Genomic DNA, 20,235 nt, shown 5'->3' with positions numbered 1-20,235 from the left:
AAGATTGATGGCTAATAGCTGAATTGTTGGTAAAGACCAGGACTATTGATCCTGTATGTAGATTGACGGCAGGACTTGTCATTAAGCTGTGCTCGACGTCCTGACCGTGAAATACTGGCCCTTGACCGGATGTTGGCTGTGATGCATTTTTGCTGTTTACCTGAACAGAGGGCGAGGGGGGGGTGTTACCGTTTTTATGTCGTTCAGGTGTTCCACTGTGGACAGAGCTCTCTACTAGAAACTACGGGGAAACTCTGGTAGCGTGGACACAGCTCGAGCATTTTCAAATTTAGAGATGATCGTAGATGTAGGTTGAGAAACACCACACACACATAAGCCTCACCTGAAGAGTGGGTGGATTATGGGTTTTCATTAAATCCTTTAAAACTATTGTAGTGTCATTTTCAAACAATTTGCAGTTTTTTCTTTCGCGCTACGGTAAATGTTCAGCTTTGTCTGTACAAAAAGAAATGTAATGGGACTAAATTTTTGAGATGTGAAAACCCAAAATTAAACCAAGAGTGTTAAAAGAAAATGACCATTACAACCTGCTTGTTAATTTCTCACAGACAGTGACAGGTTAAAGTTTCTCCTGAACACTGCCTTCTTTGAGCTAACGAGCATCCAGTATAGCAAAGCACGCGGGAGACGAGAGAGAGCAGGCGGGGGCGCGTTTCCAGCTGAGAAACACGCACAGGGCTGTTCGTCATCCCACCGACCTGTTCAGGCTCCTCTGGTTCCCTCGAGGCCTCACGCTCGCTGTGTCTAGCTGTTTTTATTTGTTCGGTGTGTCTTTGCGTTTCTGCCTCGGGCCGTCGCCTGCAGCTCTGACAGCAGGAGGAGAGCTGAGGATTAAAACTGACACTGAATGCTAATCATTGTACCGGACCGATGAGACGGGGATCGAACCGTCGCTGATGCGTGCCGTTCAGGACGGGCGACGCCCACTCTGAAGACAATAAGAAGGATGAAAATAAAAAGCAGCAGCGAACTGACTGAATGAGAGCAGAGTGACGGATGTGCTGCAGTTTTGTTGGGCTGTGGATTAAATGGTTTGTTTCTGCTGTACAAGATTCAGGAAGAACCACGTGTGCAGGATAAATGTGGAAAACATAATATATCATCAAAAAGAGGCAGAGATAAGTCACTTTACTGCGTGAAAAATGCCATACGTCAGATGTAGTGGAAGGTGAACGTTGAGGAGACATTTTCTAGTCTTTCAGGGAATAATTTAAGGAATTAAGCTCTAATTTAAGGCAGTGGTCGGCAAATAGCAGCCTACAGGCCAAATCTGGCCCTTCACCAGAAACATTTGGTTCCCTGATGAACGCTTTGCAGAGATTTCACTTTGATGATTTACATCAAAACTTTTACATCATTTTTGATAAATCTACAGTAGATATCACAAATATTACTGTGTACACATGCACGTACAGAACATATAGATTTAGGTCTTATGTCTTTTATTGGACAAATTAACATAAGCTCTTCACTATTAGTATATTTGTCCTCAGATACATCCCAAAAATCTGTTTCATAAATCAATTCAAATTACTTAAAAGAAATAAAACATAATGAAAACATAAAAGCCTGTGTTTTCACTGCATCTTTAAAAAACCAAATAAACAAAGCTGAAATAAATGAGCTATGGCTGAACCTAATTCCTGCCCCTTGTCCTACGGAATCAAACCCCAAAACCCCAATCCTCATTTAAAGAATTTAGGTAAGGGATTTTTATTAACTTCAACGTTCTTGATGTGCAAAAAACCCCAAAACAAAACAAACAAATAAAAAATCTCAATGACATGTATGTATGACCAATAACAAGAACGCACACATATTCGCTCATTTTTTTAGTCAGTTGTTGTCGTGTAAACTGAGTACGAGTAGGCAATAATACGCAGAATCATGTATGAAGTTGTTCAAAAAATAAAATTAAGCTTGTGTAAAACTGCAGGTTTGGTGAAATGGACTTAGATGTGCATCAATCTCAGGTGAAAGTCGCATTAAATTTTTTTTTAATCGTTTTTTGGCAGAGAAATAACAGATTTAGGCAAGAAAACAATGTTCATGGGTGTCAGCTTGATCGGTCCAGGAGCCTCTGTTACACTTAATAATGCAATAAAATTACCTCGATTGCATTTAAGTCATTAATGGAAAGAAACTAAATCTGTCAGTAAATCATGTTAGATCATTGCCCTGGCAACTGGTTGAATGAAAAGTAGACTTTGGGAACTGAATTCATGTCACACAAGTTCACGCTGTTTCAAGTAATCTTCATCAACGAAGAGTGTGAAAAGGGACCATTAACTTTGTCTCTTCAGACACTGTAGCATTCAGTTTGGTAAATGGGCCTGCTCACTGTAGCAGTCATTTGGGTGGGATGTTACTCGTGGGCAATGCCGAGCCTCCCTGAGACTCAAATTCCAATTCAAAAATCATCAAAACTAAGCTGAGATGTTATAATAAAGTGGGGGAAAAGTGGTTCCTCTCACCAGTTTGTCATGCAATTCTTTATTCCAACACCACACATGTATTGGTTCTATCTCCTCCCAAAAATACAAGTAAATACTAGTATTTGAAACTTGTGATTAATCATGATTAATAAAAGCCTATTATTGTCATTTACTCCATTACATTTTTTAATCGATTCACAGCACAAATATTTTTCAGTGTTAAACTTTAGGATAAACCCCCCACTCATTTCCAAGGGGGCCCTCCGACTCAAAACATGGAAATAAACAAACATTCAAGCAAAAGTAATGGATACATTAACAATACTAATGATGATAAAATGGAACTGAGCACACAAAATACCGCGACTTGACTGCAAGGACTGCAATGTGGGAAACAATGGAGAATCCTGCCTGAGCTGAACCTGAGGGGTGTTTTGTTTTTGGACTTCTGCGCTAGCCGTGGATTGGCCATAACAAACACCATGTCCGAGCATAAGGCGGTTCACGAGTGTACTTGGTACCAGAACACCTTAGGCTTAATATCAGTGATCGACTTTGTGTTCATATCGTCTGAGCTGCCGTATGTCTTGGACACTCAGGTGAAGAGACGAGCAGAGCGGTCAACTGATCACATGTGGTGCTGGGTTGGATCAGATGGCGGCGGAGGCGGCCAGACAGACCCGGCAAGCCCAGTGGGGGAGGAAAACTGCTGGCTTGAACTGGGGACGTCATCGGGCAGTGGAAGGAGCCCTTTGGGGAACTCCTGAATCAGACCAAAATGTCCTCTGAGGAAGAGGCAGAGTTTGAAGACTCAGGGGAAGTCTCACTCATATTTCTGGCAGAGGTCACTGAGGAAGTTAAGAAGCTGTCTTGGCTGACCTGCCTCCTCAATGTCGCGTTGATGTCAGGGACAGTGTCTGTTGACTGGCAGACTGGGGTGGCGGTTCCCATTTTTAAAAAGGGGGACCGGAGGGTGGGCTCAAATTATTGGGGTATCACACTGCTAAGCCACCCGGGCAAAGCTCATGCCAGGGTGCTGCAAAGGAGGCTCCGGCTGATCGTGGAACCTCGAATTCAGCAGGAGCAATGCGGATTCTGTCTTGGCCTTGGAACAGTGAACCAAGTCTTGAGCCTTGCAAAGCTACTTGAGAGGTTATGGGAGTTTGCCCATGCAGTCTAAATGTGCTTTGTGGACTTGGAGAAGGCCTGTGACCAGGTCCCTTGGGGACTTTTGTGGTAGGTACTGTGTGAATATGAGGCTCCGGGGCCCTATATAACCAGAGTGAGAGTTGTGTCCATATTCTCAGAAGGAAGTCAACTACGTTTTCGGTGGGTGTTGTCCTTCGCCAGGGTTGTCCCCTTGCCACCAGTCCTATTAGGGATCTTCATGGACAGGATTTCAAGGTTCAACCCAGGGGGAGGAGAATGTCTGGTTTGGGGGCCTCAGAATTTCATCCCTGCTATTTGCAGACGCTGCGGTTCTGTTGGCTTCATCAGACCTTGAATTTCAGCATGCACTGGGGCGGTTTGCAGCCGAGTGTGAAGGGTCAGCACTTCCAAGTCTGAGGCCACAGTTCTAAACTGGAAAATGGTGGATTGCTCCTTTCGGGTTGGGACACCTGAACACTTCTAAGTCGAAATAACAGGAGCTTTTCCTGTTCTTCACATTCTGTTTTCATTGTGTGAATGCACCATTGGCTCACTGATCATGTAGAAACTGATTCTGGTTGTTCAAAACTGTTTGAATTGACTCCTCACATCCCACACCACTGTTGCTAATGAGTTAACATTTGTTAGCTAGTTGGTTAATGCTAGCTAAAGGGAACTAGCAAGTGAAATTAGCTTGCCATGGAACAGTCGGACTTCCTAGCCCGAACTTCAAAGGGAATATGAATTAAAGGAACTATTGAATAAGCAGTGGTTTTCTGCAGCTGTAGAGCTAATATGCTACTTTAACTGTGACAAAATGTCACAGTATGAAAAGAATGAACAGGTAGAGACACAAGCTTCCACTGGTAACAAGAGCCACAGTGGAAATAAACTATTAGCTTTACTGTTTGTTTTTTTGCGTGCGTGTTTTTTCTTTAAAGTTTTGTATGTCAGCAGTCTTGTACTTAACTTTATTACTGTAAAATAAAGTGTAAATACATAGAGGCAGCGTTTCAGCGGCTAGCAAGCAGTTAGCTACTGAGAATTTTCTAAATACAAAACATATCGAATGGATCAGAACTAAAATATGAGCACATTTGATTCACAGTCAGAAATACACAGAAAATAAACATGGCTGTTTTATTTGGTTGAGTAAGACAGAACAACCCTCAACTAGGAGGAACAAACACCTCCAATATTGAACTTTCATCACTTGAACACTCTGCTAAACTGCCACATTTTCCTATGAGGTTTGGCATTTCTCACTCCAGTACAGACGGGACGTTATCAGGAAAAAGCAGCATGTCACAAATACAGACTCTCAACTGACTGTAAGACCAACTTTCACAGCCTGATTAGAGAGAGAAATGTCTGACTGAATTGTCTTTGTACTGTCAAAACCCACACTAGATACGTAAGTAGGCATAGCAAGCCATCCTGTCAAACTGTCCACTGTGCCTTTAGTTAGATAAAGATAACTTAGTAACTGTCCCAGAGCTAAAGTAGTTTGCAGATAAGGATGACAGTTCAGAGTTGAGAGTTTTGTTTGTTAATTTACTTCTTGCTTTATAACAGTCAGTAAAGAACAGTTAGCTGTCATGTTGAGATATTTCGAGAAGCTCCGCTGCTTTGGTTTGACAGCTGAGATTGTTTTAGCTTAAAAAAAAAAAAATCAGAGTCAGTTTTCGGTGACAGAAACAAAGAGCAAGAGCTTCTTAAACAACGATAAAGGCAAAAATGCATCAGAGGCAGGCAAAGACAGAGACAATACTTTATGCCAAAGCCTCTGGTGTTATGTTAGTTCACTATGAATGCAAAGCCCTAAACTTTTTACATTAAAATTCCACTAATTTACCAATGATGATAATTTAATAAAGGTATTTTTGATGGCATTTCAAAGGATAATTTATGGATAAATGATTGCATTGAAATCTATTAAGGTGTTTTTAATTGATTATCCTCAAGGTTCAAGAGTGTTTTAGGGGCTAAACAAAACCTTTGAACTTGAATTACTTCAAAACCCTCCCTTCATTTTTACCTTGAAAGGGTCTTCATTTTATAAATAATGTGAAAATCCAGGAATCTACTATAAAGTAAGATCACAAAGTCACGAAGAGCAGTCTGAAGGGCGGGATTTGCCGTGGAGATATGAACTCACTGACCAATGACTGAAGAAAGCCAAAGGCGCGCCCTGTGATTGGTGTTCTGACTTGACTGCGGTCCAATGAAATGACGGGAGCTGGGGTCGCTGGGCAGATTCTCTGGTTTCTTCCTTCAGTCGAAAAGCTTGAACGTGCTTGTAAAGTTTTTCTGTTCGCATTTTAAAATAACGGAGTATCTGGTGTTGCTGCGACTGGCGCTGTTGGCATCATGTGAGATGGACGGTGGCTTTAAGCGCGTCCTCAACCGCCTGTTTTTTAAGCGCGCATTCGATTTGTGCATTAAAAAACACCGCTTGCGCGCTTGTGGGGCGATGAGAGCGAGGCGGGTGACTTTAGATCTGAATGGGAAACAGATAAAATAGATAAAAGAAATGTATTTTCTCTAGTGGGGTCATGTCACAGCCGGAGGCGACATACATTAACTCGCCATTAGTTTTTTAATTTCATTGAATTTTCTGTTTCATAACGTCGGATAGCAGCTGGTCAGACACCCAAACAGAACACGTCCAAGTTTCTAAAGCACATTTTCAATTGCGAAGTGCTTTAAAAAATATGGGTGGAAACACAAAAAAGTGAAACAGCCTGAGTGAATAAACGCTGACGTCCCTGAAGCATGAAGAGAGGAAACCATCGGGTCTGCGAGGAGCCATGAGGAGACTGGAACCTTCCTGACATCAACACATGGAACCAACAGAAACGTCAGGTTCCATCACGTTCTCCACGTTGTTCTCCATCGTCTGAGCTTCGACTGCAGCTCTTCTAACAACCTCATCTCGCCGCGTCCTCTTCTTCTGTGGTGGTTTAACGGCAGCGACCGGAGAATCGGCTCCACCAGCTATTGATTAGCTCAAGGTCACACAGCAGCAGTGGAGGGAAACGAGACTTGACTCAGGTTTAACTGGGACCATTTTGTGGAAATTTGGTTAAAATTTACGGTACATTTGGCAGGAAACTTAAGCCTTAGACAAAGATTCCTTTGTTCAAAACTGGTAGGGCTTCATGTCAATGAATACATCCGAAGTTTTAGAAAAATCAGTTTCCCAATCGTAATTATGTCTCAGATGGGGATGCGATTGCTGTTTACCTGTCAGAAAAGGCTAATTAAAGTGACTCTCATTTGACATTAATGAGTCCACTAAAGAGCCAAACTGAACCCAGAACTTACCTGTTCTGTTGCAGAAGAAAATCTAATTAGAAATCACATTAGAATTTGTACGAACACAAATGAGTAAAAGTCCAGCCCCACATCACAACCCTGGTAGCTGTGAAGGAAGCTGACGCTGAGACTGAAGGTGTTCTCAGCTTTGTCTCCGGATGCACGCAGTCGGGCAACTTCAAATGTAAACGCTGGGACGTTCTGCAGTGAGTTGGTGTATTTGTGATCCAGCTGGGGTCGTGGCTTTGGCTGCACGGGGGGCGCAGCCGGCGCAGTTTGGAAAACCGCTGCACAGCAAAATGCAGAGTGTGAGTCGCAACCTGTCGTCTCAGAGAACGCCTACTGCAGCTCCTCCAGGCAGGAAGAGGCTACATAATGAAATGCGACTGGTTGTCAGCACCTGGCCATCAGACCCCGCCCTGAGGCAGAGAGAGATACGCTTACGGAAAATCCTGACTACAAAAGAATCAGGGAAATCCCAAGCCCGTTGGTCCCTCTAAGACCTAAATCTTTAAAGACACCTCACATTTCATTTTTTGAAAAGACTCAAAACAGCTGCTCACGGTGGTTTTTATCGAACAAACAGGAGGAAACAGTGACTGTGACTGTCGGGGCCTATTTTCAGCAGAGACTCCACCGGACTCCACCGAATATCAGCGGGTTCTGGGTGGAAATGTCCTGCACTCAGTCAGTCGGGAAACTGGACAGAGTCTGGCTTCCGCAACAGGACCACGATCCAACGCAAGAAACACAAGCTGAAGCCTCTGGAGTGCCCCCACCCCCTCCGACCTGAACATCACTGAACATCTGGGCAGATGTTAAACCTGCTGCGTGAGCAGGACAGACTGAAACATCTCAGAACCTGAAGTGATCTGAGGCTGAAAATCCACCGGTCAGGACCAGAAAGACTCGGAGCTGCTACACAAAGTGTCTGCAGCTGTGACATCTGCCCGATGGGGGTTGTGGTACATGTGGTTACAGTATATACAGCACGGACAGTACTGGAAAGATTACCCAGAGATTACGGCTGTGTGTAACACTGCCATTATATTAGTGTGTGTTTCAAGTGTTGCTATACTGCTTATAAATGTCTGAATAAGGAAGGTTAAAATAAATAATAAAGTGTAGAAGCTCACAGCACGATGTGGATTAACTGTACGACACAGAAAAACAGAAAATAGCTGTAAATGCTTAGATTTAATCCCTGAGTAAACAAAGGTTAAAATAACTCTGCATACATCCAGCTGATGTGTGACAGCGGCTGTTGGTTGTTTGTCTCCTCCTCCTCGTTTCCTCCTGGAAAATCACCCCGTTCCCCTTCTTATTCTCCTCCGCGAGGTTTCGCTCTACAGTAGAATCTCATTAAAGCGAGCCTCGGGGTAAAATGTTTCAAATCAAACAGGAAGCATGCGCGTGTGCGTGTTTCTGCGCTCGGCTTCAATTTAATTTGTGAGGATTGTTTTTCTGATGGATGAGCTGGAGGTGGATTTGTTTTCACGGCTCTCTGTATGACTTACATTAGCTTTTACCGTTACTGCCTGGTGGGTTAATCTGTGCGGGTCAGTGGGTGGAGAGCGAGGCAGGGTCGGAGGTTCAACTCCCTGTGCAACTCATGAAGGAAGGTCAAAGAAAAACAGCTTTTTGGTGATTTCTTTCAGATTTTCTGTCCCTTTAACGTCCATTCTACTTTGTTTTTACAAGTGTTTGAATTTTAGATAGGGAGCCCCTAAGTGTCCGATAGTAAGTAAATAAAATAAGACATTACATAAACATATGAATAAACAGAGAAAATCAGAGCTGAAACAATTAGTCGATTTGGCGATTTGTTGATCCAAAGAAAAATAATCAGCACCTATTTTTATAATCTAATAATCGTCAAGCAAAAATGCCAAATATTTTCAGATAGCAGCCTCTAAAAAGAGAATTTTTGCCACTATTTTTTGTCATATCTGATTTAAACTGAAAATTTGAGGACTTTGTGACCCTGTCACCTATCTGGGGCCCGACCCCCAGGATCAATGTTCTGATCACGTCAGAGAGAATCAGAGACCAGTCACAGGAGACAGGTCCCTGCACAATGAAGTACTTTTACTGTGATACTGGAACTACAGGAAGTACTTTTACTGTGATACTGGACCTACATTAAATGCTTTTACTGTGATACTGGAACTACAGGAAGTACTTTTACTGTGAAATTATGATATAAAAATGTCACTGGGAAAAATTGAATTATGAAATAAAAAAGCTGAATCTTTGAAAAAGGTCGTTTTCAAATAAAAAGATCTATAGTTAAATAAAAATGAACCTCTGACCTCTGACCCCTGTGTTGCTGTTGTTGTGGTCTCTCAGGGTTCTACATGTACATCGAGACGTCCAGGCCGAGGCTGGAGGGAGATAAAGCTCGGTTGCTGTCTCCCACCTTCAACATGAACTCCAGGACCTCCTCCTCCACCTCCTCCGCCGTCAGCAACAGCCCCACCTACTGCTTCGCCTTCTTCTACCACATGTATGGGAAACACATAGGTGAGAGCCCCAGCAACATGACACCTGTCTCGAGGACAGGATATAATGAATAATGATAATAAATGTCTGGTTTTGTCCTGTAGGAGCTCTGAACGTGTTCCTGCGTCAGAAAGGTCAGACGGTGACGGACACTTCCGTCTGGAGTCTGACTGGTAACCAAGGAGACCGCTGGAGACAAGCCAAGGTCAACATCCACCCAACCGCAGCCTTCCAGGTACAAACCACACCCACGTCACTAAGAGACAAAATGACAACAGAGACACAAAAGGACCACAAAGAGACACAAAACGACCACAAAGAGAAGCAAAACCACAGAGACAAAACAACAGCCACAGAGACAAAACAACAGAGAGACAACACGATCACGAAGAGACACAACAACCACAAAGAGACAAAACAACAGAGACACAAAACAACAACAAAGAGAAGCAAAACCACAAAGAGAAGCAAAACCACAGAGAGACAAAACAACAGAGACACAACACGATCACGAAGAGACACAAAACGACCACAAAGGGAAGCAAAACCACAAAGAGACAAAACAACAGAGACACAAAAAACCACAAAGAGACACAAAACGACCACAGAGAGACAAAAGCTGCAGCTGACAGACTCTTACTAAATAATTTCAGCACATATCTCCCCCAGAAAAACAAATGATGGATTTTACGTTTTGCTGCCCATCCAAGTGCCTGAATGGCTTTGTTTTCGGTTTCCGTCTCTCTGGTAGATGGTGATGGAGGGTGTCAGAGGCTCTGGTATCGAGGGAGATATCGCCATCGATGATGTTACCATCGAGGAGGGCGAATGCAAAGACCCTCCGCCCAACAGTGAGTACAGCTGCACTGTGATAATCCACCTGCTGGATAAAATGCTGCCCACAGACAAGGTGCTGCAGCTCTTTACTAGAGTCCTCCTCATACATTAAGGTGACCACTTCTTCCCCTTTTCATTGTAGTGGACTTTTAATTGAAACCACGTGTGGCTTCCATGCTCACTTGTTCGTTTTAGTGATTTACTGAATACTATCTCAACAGGCTTGTGTAGCTGAGTTTTGGTTTTTATTATCTCTTACCCCTGCAAACATCTCATGCCACGACCCCTCGTGGGATCCCAAACCTCAGGTTGGGAACCACAGCTTTAGTTTCTATCCAAACTGAACAAATTTGAACCGTATTTCCTGAAAATCTCAAAAAGAAAGTGAACGTGGATTAACACAGTTATTGTTCTTAAAACTTTGGTTAGCCATTAGCAGCAGCAGTTTTTTTCCTCCTGACTCATCAAAGTTTGAAAAGAGTTTACCTCTCTCTCTCTCTCTCTCTCTCTCTCCCCTTCAGACCTACGGTCACTCGCCCCGCCCTCTTCGCCCCATATATGGCAGCTGTGCATCACTCTGAGTCTTGCTCTGATTGGCCAGCAGAGGTGACCCCCCCTCCGTATGCGACGCCACGACCTTTGACTCTTATGCCCCCCATCAGCTCCACATCCATATTCCTATCCCGACCATTTAACCCACACCCCCCCACCCTACCCCAGCTACCAAAGACTCGGTCAGAGCTGCAGAGAGACTTCCTGCCAAGAGGCCAGGATTGTTTATGTCGTAGGAAACGGTGAATGGAGGGTTTAAAGGAGCAGTGCAGCATTTAGTCAGTCCCCTGGTTCCTTCAGTTTCACTCCCAGTACAAGAAGCAGGGGAAAACTGTTCGCCTCCAAAATCCCCCTTACGACTCCAAGTCAGTCTGATTCACGTGTCGTTTATATCAGTCCTTGCCGTAGTCAGCTGGGTCAGTTGACAGCAGAGTTACAGGTCATACCAACAACCACGCCGTGAGTTCAGCAGCCGGCTGCAGCAGCTGTGTGCCGGATCCCGGCTAGCGTAGTTTGAACGTCGCGTGGGAGCTACGCTATAGAGAGCTGAGGGAGTAACGTCACCCCGGGGCCAGCCTCCATTCCCTTAGCTTCCGTTGCCCAGTGCAAGCTCTCACTCAGCAATTCTCTCATCCGTCCTCGAGAAAAAACAGAGTGTTCCTCGAGATTTCTGTCGCTTCTTAGTCTAGAACGAATCGCATCAGCAAGTGGGACAAAACGATACTGACCTACTGGCTCTGTGAAACACAACAAAGCTAATGTTACGTCAAGCAGGAACAGAGCGACCTCCACCTCCGTCTTCATGCCTTTCAGCTCGCGGAGGTTTTTACTGGCCCCCTCTGTTTGTCTGTCACTGGGGGTGCGGGCCGGTCCCAGGGGACAAGTCCGGGGCTGATTCTCTTTCCCAGTCCCCACCGTCGGAAAGCCTCACTGATGCTAACGTGGGTCTTCCCCATAGCCCTTCTTTTCCAACTTTTGTTCCTCAGACCTTCTCCTCCGAGGCTGTTAATCAGCGTGCACCAGAATTACCGTCTCCCTCGCTCTCGCGGCCCCTTTTTGTCCCCGTCCCCCTCCTGTGCACGAGCACGATCGTCCACGGGTGCTGATTGGCTAGAATTGTTGTTTAGTTTGTATCCCATTCACAGAGCGTATTCTGTGTTACTCTGAATATACGAATATTAACTGTGTTACCGTTGACTCGCTACTGATCAAAGTCAAAGCAACTAGTTCCAACGTAGTGTGTTGACGTTCCACTCAGACTTGGGATCAGCTGCTGCATCGGACTGGAGGACTCTGGAGATGCCGCGGCTGTTGGTCAACAGACAGCTCCGGCGCTAACTGTTGCTAAACGCACACCTGTTAAATAGACAGTGTGTAAAGCGGACAGACTTGGAGCTGTTTTAAGGATTTTTTCTCTTTTGCTGTTTTGAGGAGGTTGGCTGGCAGTTTCCTCCTGCTCCCGGTCTTTGTGCTGAGCTAGTTTGAGAGTTTCTTGTTTTTATTACTGTGAAACAGACGGATGAGAGTGAGGGACTACTGCTCTCCATCTCCTGTGTCCCTGTCTGCCATCACTCATCTGCCACCGCTAAAGGTCCATCCGTGTCTAAGCATATGACACACCACACAGAGCCCTCGGGTGATGTAACCCCACCCGGTCCGTGGTGGAGGTCCAGAACTTCCCGGTTCGATCCCAGAACACAGAAAAAATGAAAAAATCAGCCCCACAACATAACCTTACGCAACATAGAAGGGTTCCCAATGTTTTCTGAAAAATGATCTAATATTGTTTATTTAATATTTACTTTTACAAAACCCCGTTTTCCACGAGATTACAGACCATCACCAGTCGAGGCGTTGAGCGATGAGAAGGACCAGGGAGGTGTAGACGTTGGGAGGCAGAGATGAAGCTAGAGAGAGGGAAAAAATGAAAATAGAGCACTGGTGGATAGAATGGAAATGAGAGAAACCATTACCATAATGGTGGTTTAACTTTGTTAAACTCACGAGGGGTTCAGATTGATTGATTGACTGACAAATGCACTGAACTACGGCTGTGTCAGAGACCTGCGGTGGCTCGAAGAGGAAGAACTCTTCTGGTCTAAGAGTTAAAGGACAAATCGGAGGGAAAAATGCGAGTCTATGAACAGACAGTTCTGAAGAAACCGACTTGAAAAGCTTCTGTTAGTAAAGTTCCACATCATCAGATTTAGTATCATCTGTCTGCAGCTTCATGTCTCTGTTTCCAGTCTGAGGAAGAGCAGTTGTTTTGTCAGGTGAAACTCTTTCACCTTTCGGTTTCAGCTCCGCGCCAGAAAAGCACAGAACACCGGGCGCCTTCACTCCCAGAGTCCCGCACACTGTCCGTCACTTGAGCTCACTTTATTAGGACAACGTTTCGGTCTGAAGACCATCAGGCAAAATGCACGCAGACAAACAGCACCAGACATTTAACGGCTACAGGCCTTCGCCTTGGAAAAACCCACCAATCAGAGGACGGCAGCAACACCGCCTGCTCTGCAGAAAAATGAAGGTTAATGGGCTCCACAAAAAACAAAAACAGAGACAATATGAGCTCTTACAGTTGTAAACACACATAAATAATATGCCAATACCGGAGAAAATGGACTCCCATTATACAATCTGGCTCTCTGGAGACATTAGATAAGAACACCAGCCTACAGTGTTTTAAAGGAAGAAAAAGGCAATGAAGTGAATCTAAAAATGGGCAAAAGACCTAGAAATCGCAATATTCCCAAGTTGGGAATGTGCTGTAGGCTGCATGGTGTAGTACGGGACTGATTTGGAAAAAGTCCTTATCCAATGTCCCCAGAGAGCCATATTGTATAATAGGAGTCCATTTTCTCTGGTATTGGCATATTATTTATGTATGTTTACAACTGTAAGAGCTCATATTGTGTCTGTTTTTGTTTTTTGTGGAGCCCATTAACCTTCATTTTTCTGCAGAGCAGGCGGTGTTGCTGCCGTCCTCTGATTGGTGGGTTTTTCCAAGGCGAAGGCCTGTAGCCGTTAAATGTCTGGTGCTGTTTGTCTGTATTTACTGTACGTGTGAGTTTTGCCCGATGAAGGTCTGAAGATCGAAACTTGGCCTCAACAAAGTGATGGACAGTGTGCGGGACTCCTTGGTTTTCTTTTAAAGTCGGGAGTTTTGGCTCCTACGCACTAAGACTTTATGGTGTGCGAGAGCTTTTCGGAAATCACGACCTGGGGTGTTAAAAAAGAGGAAGTAACTGCTTGAACGTGAACATTCCCGACTCCTGCCTTTGCCCCTCCATCACCTCCCATAAAACCTCATACCCTCCCCCCTCCTTACTCCCTCTCCACAGATCAACAGTACTGTACCCTGGGCTGGACGGACAAACGGCAGTCTCTCTCTCTCTTTTTTTTTTTTTGGAGGGGGGAAGGTAACTTTTCACGGCGGGTGAACCCACAGAGCGGTATTTTAAAAAATAATACTTTTATTTTGACATCTGTCTGTCTGCGGCGGACCGAGGAGGAAAGTTCACCCTCTGCCATGACATCAAGTGCCTTCAGACTCACAGAGGGGACGACCGCCGGGCCGAGGACCGCCATCGGAAACAGGACAGAATAACAGACTCGGACATCTTTATTTCTGTCTTAATGATCAGAGAGAAAATAAGCGAACAGAGATATCTCCTGGTCTGAATATGCAGAATACGGTTTTTTTTTTTACGTTTTTTGTTTGTTTTTCCTTTTTTTTTTTTGAGATGAAAGTGTTTATGATGACAAGAGGATTCTGGCGTTAAGAAGACGCAGCAACAAAGAAGCCATGGACAAGGAACAGACTGATGACAGACAGGAAGCTCATTGATTTATTTAGCGATTTAAAGAACAACATGCAATCATAATCTGAGGAGCTGTGACGGGATATTTCACAATAATAGGACTTCCTGTTGAATGGTTTTCAGCCCTGATCCAATGGGATTCAAGCATTTGCTCTCTCAGAACTATTTTAGTATTTCAAAATAAGAGTTTTCAGATGGTGGCAGAGACTTTGACACTACCTGAGACCATCTGTTACCTTAAACTACAAAAACAGCCGGAACTTTTGGACAAACAGAGGAAGAAAAATGTATTGTAAAATCAAATCTTATATTGTTCCTATGATATTATAAAGACAGAGGGGAAATCTTTACTCTTTTCATCTTTACTCATCTCCGTTGTTTTGTTGGTTCTGATGAGGGTGGGATTTTTAGTTCAGGTTTCTGTGTTTTATTTTGGGTTTTTTTGTTTGTTTGTTTTTTCCAAGATATGTGGAAAAACTCCAAACGAAAATCTGAAAGAAAAATTCTGGGGGTACTTTTTTTTTTGATAGTTTGAGTGTGATTTGATACACGTCCTGCTGAAAAAACATTTCTATTAAAAACAAAGGGATCCATTTAAAAAAAGCACAAAGAGACAAAAATTACATTAGTTAAACAGAGTCGACACAGATACATCATACGGAAGCCCATTTCTGTCAACAAAAGAAAATAAAATGCATAAAAACCTGATGATAAATATTTTCACTGCAAGTCAAATGTTTGAGATCCTGAGGCACCAATCTCAGAATTTTTTACTTAGGAAGTCATGAATTAAAAAGCCATAAATTTTAACCTACTTGACCGGCTAATTTTGACAAAAATACAATTTTGACTGGCTAATTTTGACTTGAAATTATAACTGTAGTTTAAAAAGTCATGATTTTAATCTAATCATAATCTTTATTTTAAGAATCCTAATATGACTTACTATAACATTTTAAGAAGTCATCATTTTGAGATGAAAAGTCATAATTCTGATTTACCATAATTTTGATTTAATTTCTCGTTATTTTGACATTGAAAGTCCAAATAATGATTTGCTTTCATACTTTTGATTTTTAAAAGTCCCAGTTTTTACTTTTGACCTACCTTGAAGAGTATTTTTCTTTTTTCTTTTTCTTGGCAGAAGTGGGCTTCCGTACATCAGCTCATCCACATGCTTTTATAGAAAAACCACGTAACTGCCATTTTGAGTCACATGGTTTCAAAACATATACGAGGAAAGAATTATGTTAACTTAAAAAATACATTCAAAGGGGCTATATGCAAGTTTTCTCTGCTGCCGAACGTGGTTTCTCGCCGGTAGCGGGTGGTGGTGATGGCGGCGATGGTCGCTCGCCGAGAGCTTCCGCCCTCGTTGCGTTTACAAGAGGTTAGAATACGCAACGTGTACGTTAGAATACGTTAGAATACGTGACTCGCTATGGCAAAGTGGTACTGTGAGACGAGACGGGCCGGGGCTAGCTGGTTAGCATGCTAACTTTAGTAGAAGAAAAGAATTGATTGAAATAGAAGCGACGCCAGAGTCAACTCTGGCGTCGCTTTGCACCACTGCAGACAGCTGTCGGTGAGTAAAGGAACGAAGTTTGACGCTGAACACAACTTTTCTTCCAGACTGGTGAGTAAACAGCTTTTGATGCTAACGTTGGCCATGTGGCGATAGCAACAACTAACATATAGCCCCTTTAAAGACACGGTGAAACAGCAGTTGGGGCGAATCTTTGAGTGAATCAGAATATGTGGGTGGCTGGTCATTTTGAGAGGGATTTGATCGATGATTTGATTTGATTGATTGAACGTGGACGTGACTCATCGAGCACGTAGTCCTGTAGAACGTAGTCCTGTAGAATGTAGTCCTGTAGAACGTAGTCCTGTAGAACATAGTCCTGTAGATTCGGAGCTAAGATGAGTTAACGAGAGCGGTTTTCTGAGATCCGCAGTGTCTTTAAACATGTCTTTCCGTAGAAAAAAAAACGCGATTGTTACTTGAGATACATGGTTTTTCATTGCGCAGTCATGATGAGCATTACCTGAAAAGCCCGATTTGCATCTCTGCAGCCACTGTTACACATACTGTTGTTAAACTCATCAGAAGTCAATCAGCAGAGGATCCATTAGCTATACTGCTCCCTCAGATAAATACCATTTCTTTTTAATGTTTTGTTGATTTATTTTTCTCCTCCGGGGCAACATTTTTATTTTCTCAGCGTGTTTTTCCACTGCAGCTCGCTGTGCCGGTAATCTGATTTTTATTAAAGCTCCCGTGGGTTTCGGTTTACCCTCCACTGCATTATTATTACATTAACTCTGTTTGCTGGAATCACTGCAGATGATTGGTCTCCTCTGATAATCACCAGTAGGTTTATTCATTTATTTATTTGTTCTTGCAAATGACAACATTCAAGCTATGTGCAATAGTTACGTAAATAAGCTGCTGGTTTGTGATCAAAAGAAAGCAACACTGTGGCAATAATGTAGGATTCCTGCTGATACAAAACGTAACACTTGAAAGAGAAATTTAGCCCGTTAAGGCCTGGGAAAGACGAGAAAGAAGTATTAATACTTAGAAAGTATAAGAACAAGAAATTCTCAAGGTGAGTCACAATTATGACATACAGCGTCAAAATTTTCACTTACTAAGTTGAAATAAGTCAGAATTAAGAGAATTGAAATGTCTATTCTTTACTCACTATCTCATGACTTTGATTTATTATAGGTGTTTTTAATTTGTCATTGCTGACATTTAATTTTTTTTTAATTTTTTCTTATCCCAGCACAAACGGGTGAACAAAACTGTGGGTCACAACAAAACAACATGGCAGGCGGCTGAGAGTTGTGGTTGTTTTGTAGGCCAACAAGATGACTTTGTTAAATCACATAAAGGTTTTCAGTTTTTAAAAGTCTGAACCAGATTCTAAGTTTTCTCGAGAATATAGACGATACAATCTGTCAGTGTTTTTTTCATCCGCCTTTCAGATAAAAACTGACCAAATCCCTGGGTTTACTGAGTTAAACACTAATGAGCCACAGCATTATGAACACCGACCTGATGTGTGCTGTCGGTCCTCCGCGTGCCGCCAAAACAATTCCAACCCGCCGAGGCTTGGACCCCACAAGACCTCTGAAGGTGTCCTGCGTTACCTGGCGCCAGGACATTAGCCATAGATCCTGCCAGTTCTGGATCGGTCATTCACTTCATCGGTGAGTGGTCATGTTTTGTTGGGCAAATTTCACAATGAGAGTCTGGACACTCAAATAAAATGTCAGAAAAGTAAAGTGTAGTGTAGTAAACCGTAGCACCTTATCGGCTCGAATATAAGACTTTCTTTTTTCTGAAAATTAGCTTTGAAAAATGTGTTATATTCAATTACCGAGATAATTACACGTTCACAATGTGTAACACAGTCTTCCACAGAGAATGTTGCATTATGGGTTGTTTAGCCTTAATGCTGCTAGGCTAACAAGTGTTTTCAGTCTGTCAGAGTCAGTTGCCACTAAAAGGGTTTCGTTAGTCCGGTTTAACCTGCAGGAGTTTCTGAAGGCTCCTGCAACGTGTTTTCGCTGCCACGGAGGAGTGAAAACAAAGTTCACGGCGTCTCCTGACGTCTTTACTGCAGAAATGGACCAGGGGGAAAATCTGCCAAAGAGCCGAGAATCACAGACGATGAGCTCAGAAAGACTCAAGTCTGAGAAAAGCATTCTGACGCTTCACAAGTCTGACGGGAGAGAGAGAGAGTCTGCGGCTGATAGACGAGATACAAGTATCGCCGTATTGCATGTTTGACTTCTACCAGAGAAAAGGCTTCAGTGATCTGGACGCTCTTCTTCTTGGATCAATGGGATCTCAGGGAAACTTTCCAACGGGACGAGGGTCAATTTGTTTCCTGTCCTCAAAAAGTCTTTCTCAAAAACGAATGTTGAAAAAAGGAGGGACAACCAGGGTAAACAGGGACTGAGCCCGGACTCTGCCATGGACTGTCCCTCCAGATCAAGACCAGAAAATCCCTTTGATCCACTCCATTTAGTAATTTTTGATCTTATAAGTCATTATTCAGGCTTTTCTATATTTGTTTACAGTAAGACCATTAGAGTATAATGATAATATTAATAATAATAAACTATTTATGAAGCACCTTATCAAAATGTTGCAAAGTGCTTTACATAGGAAAAACTCAGTTATAACGAATCAGCACCACAATTAAATAAAATAAAATCCAGTATATAAAGGTACAGAATAAAATTCTCCAAATACAAAAAATGAAGCCAAAAACAGTAAAATAAAAAAATAAGATGTAAAACAGTGGATCTGGAAAAAAAATTTTATTTTTAATAATTTTTTTTTTTTTTTTTTTTTTAAAAGATGCACTTTAAGAAGTGTGTTAAATATGACATGAAAGAAATCCTGCAAGAGTTGGGCACATTTTTAATGTTCTAAAACAGTTGAGTCACTCAGGCAGCAGGTGAGTAAAACTCAGCCTTTAACATCATGTGATTCAGTTTTGCTCTGAGGCCACTCTTCTCGATTCGGCGACGTTTCAAACATTCCTTCTATGCGATAAAAAGTTGTCTCGGCCGGTCCAGGCCGCAGCCGTCGACTCTCTGCAGTGGAAAAACACGTCTTCATTCCTTCCCCCGGGAGTCTGGTATCTCTGTGTCGTTTATATTGGGATTTTTGAGGGAGAGGGGCAATAAAATAAAGGTTTTAAAAGACGCCACCAACACGACTCCGTGGACGCGTGGAGAAAGATATTTTTCTAAACGTGATTGTTCTTTGCAATAGATTCTCAGATCAGTTGGACTGACTGAAGGTTAAACTGCATTCTGCTCATCATCATCATTATCATCATTATTATTACTATTATCATTATATTAATAAATACACGCCAAATGTAACTTTTAATAGTGTTCTGTCATGATGTGTCTGTGTGTGCGCGTTTGTATCCATTAAACTGACGGGACATAAACCTGGTCAAGTTGTGCCTTGCGGGGACGGTCCCCACAAGGCACAACTTGACCAGGGGACCGTCCCCACAAGGTTAAAAACAACACTTTCCGGTTCACACTTGGTTTTGTTAGCCTGAACTGTCCTCACAAGTGGCAAAAACAAGTGAGAGTGTGTGCGCCGGCGCTTGGATTCATGAGGTTGCGGAGACAGAAACCTGTCCCCACCCTGACCTTGTGGGGACAGGTGTCTGTCCCCACCCTGACCTTGTGGGGACAGGTGTCTGTCCCCACCCTGACCTTGTGGGGAAGCTGCATCATCAGGACCTCGGATGATTAAAAATAAAAATGTATGCATCAGCCTCAGTTGCAAGTTTGTTAGGTTCACCCAGCTGAAACTAGCGCAGTCTGATCCAGCAGGCGTTCAACTAATCCTACCTCCATGAAGGTTATGATTAACCTACCCTTTGTCCACGGAGTGGACAGAATAACAGAAACCTCTGTCAGCACAACACAATACAGTTCAACAGCAGCACAAACCACATCCTGTAAGACGATAAGAGCTGAATCTACACCTCTCTAAAACAGTTTTAACAAAAACTGAACACTTTAACCTCGGAGGAGGATTTACTACAGGA

General features: G+C 43.0%; 1 protein-coding gene across 1 annotated transcript in view; it reads left to right on the top strand.

Annotated features, from left to right (window-relative positions):
- The window catches only part of mdga2a (MAM domain containing glycosylphosphatidylinositol anchor 2a), a 112,472-nt gene extending 101,600 nt beyond the window's left edge, over nt 1-10,872 (top strand). The window contains exons 15-18 of the mRNA XM_040137445.1: nt 9,273-9,446; nt 9,530-9,660; nt 10,177-10,276; nt 10,784-10,872. Of these exons, the coding sequence (XP_039993379.1) occupies nt 9,273-9,446; nt 9,530-9,660; nt 10,177-10,276; nt 10,784-10,872 (494 nt within the window). The remainder of the gene's footprint in view (nt 1-9,272; nt 9,447-9,529; nt 9,661-10,176; nt 10,277-10,783) is intronic.
- Nucleotides 10,873-20,235: the final 9,363 nt, after the last annotated feature.

Source organism: Xiphias gladius, chromosome 10, assembly GCF_016859285.1.
Source record: "Xiphias gladius isolate SHS-SW01 ecotype Sanya breed wild chromosome 10, ASM1685928v1, whole genome shotgun sequence".
In the NCBI taxonomy this organism is placed as follows: Eukaryota; Metazoa; Chordata; class Actinopteri; order Istiophoriformes; family Xiphiidae; genus Xiphias; species Xiphias gladius.
This window is presented reverse-complemented; position numbering and strand designations above follow the sequence as displayed.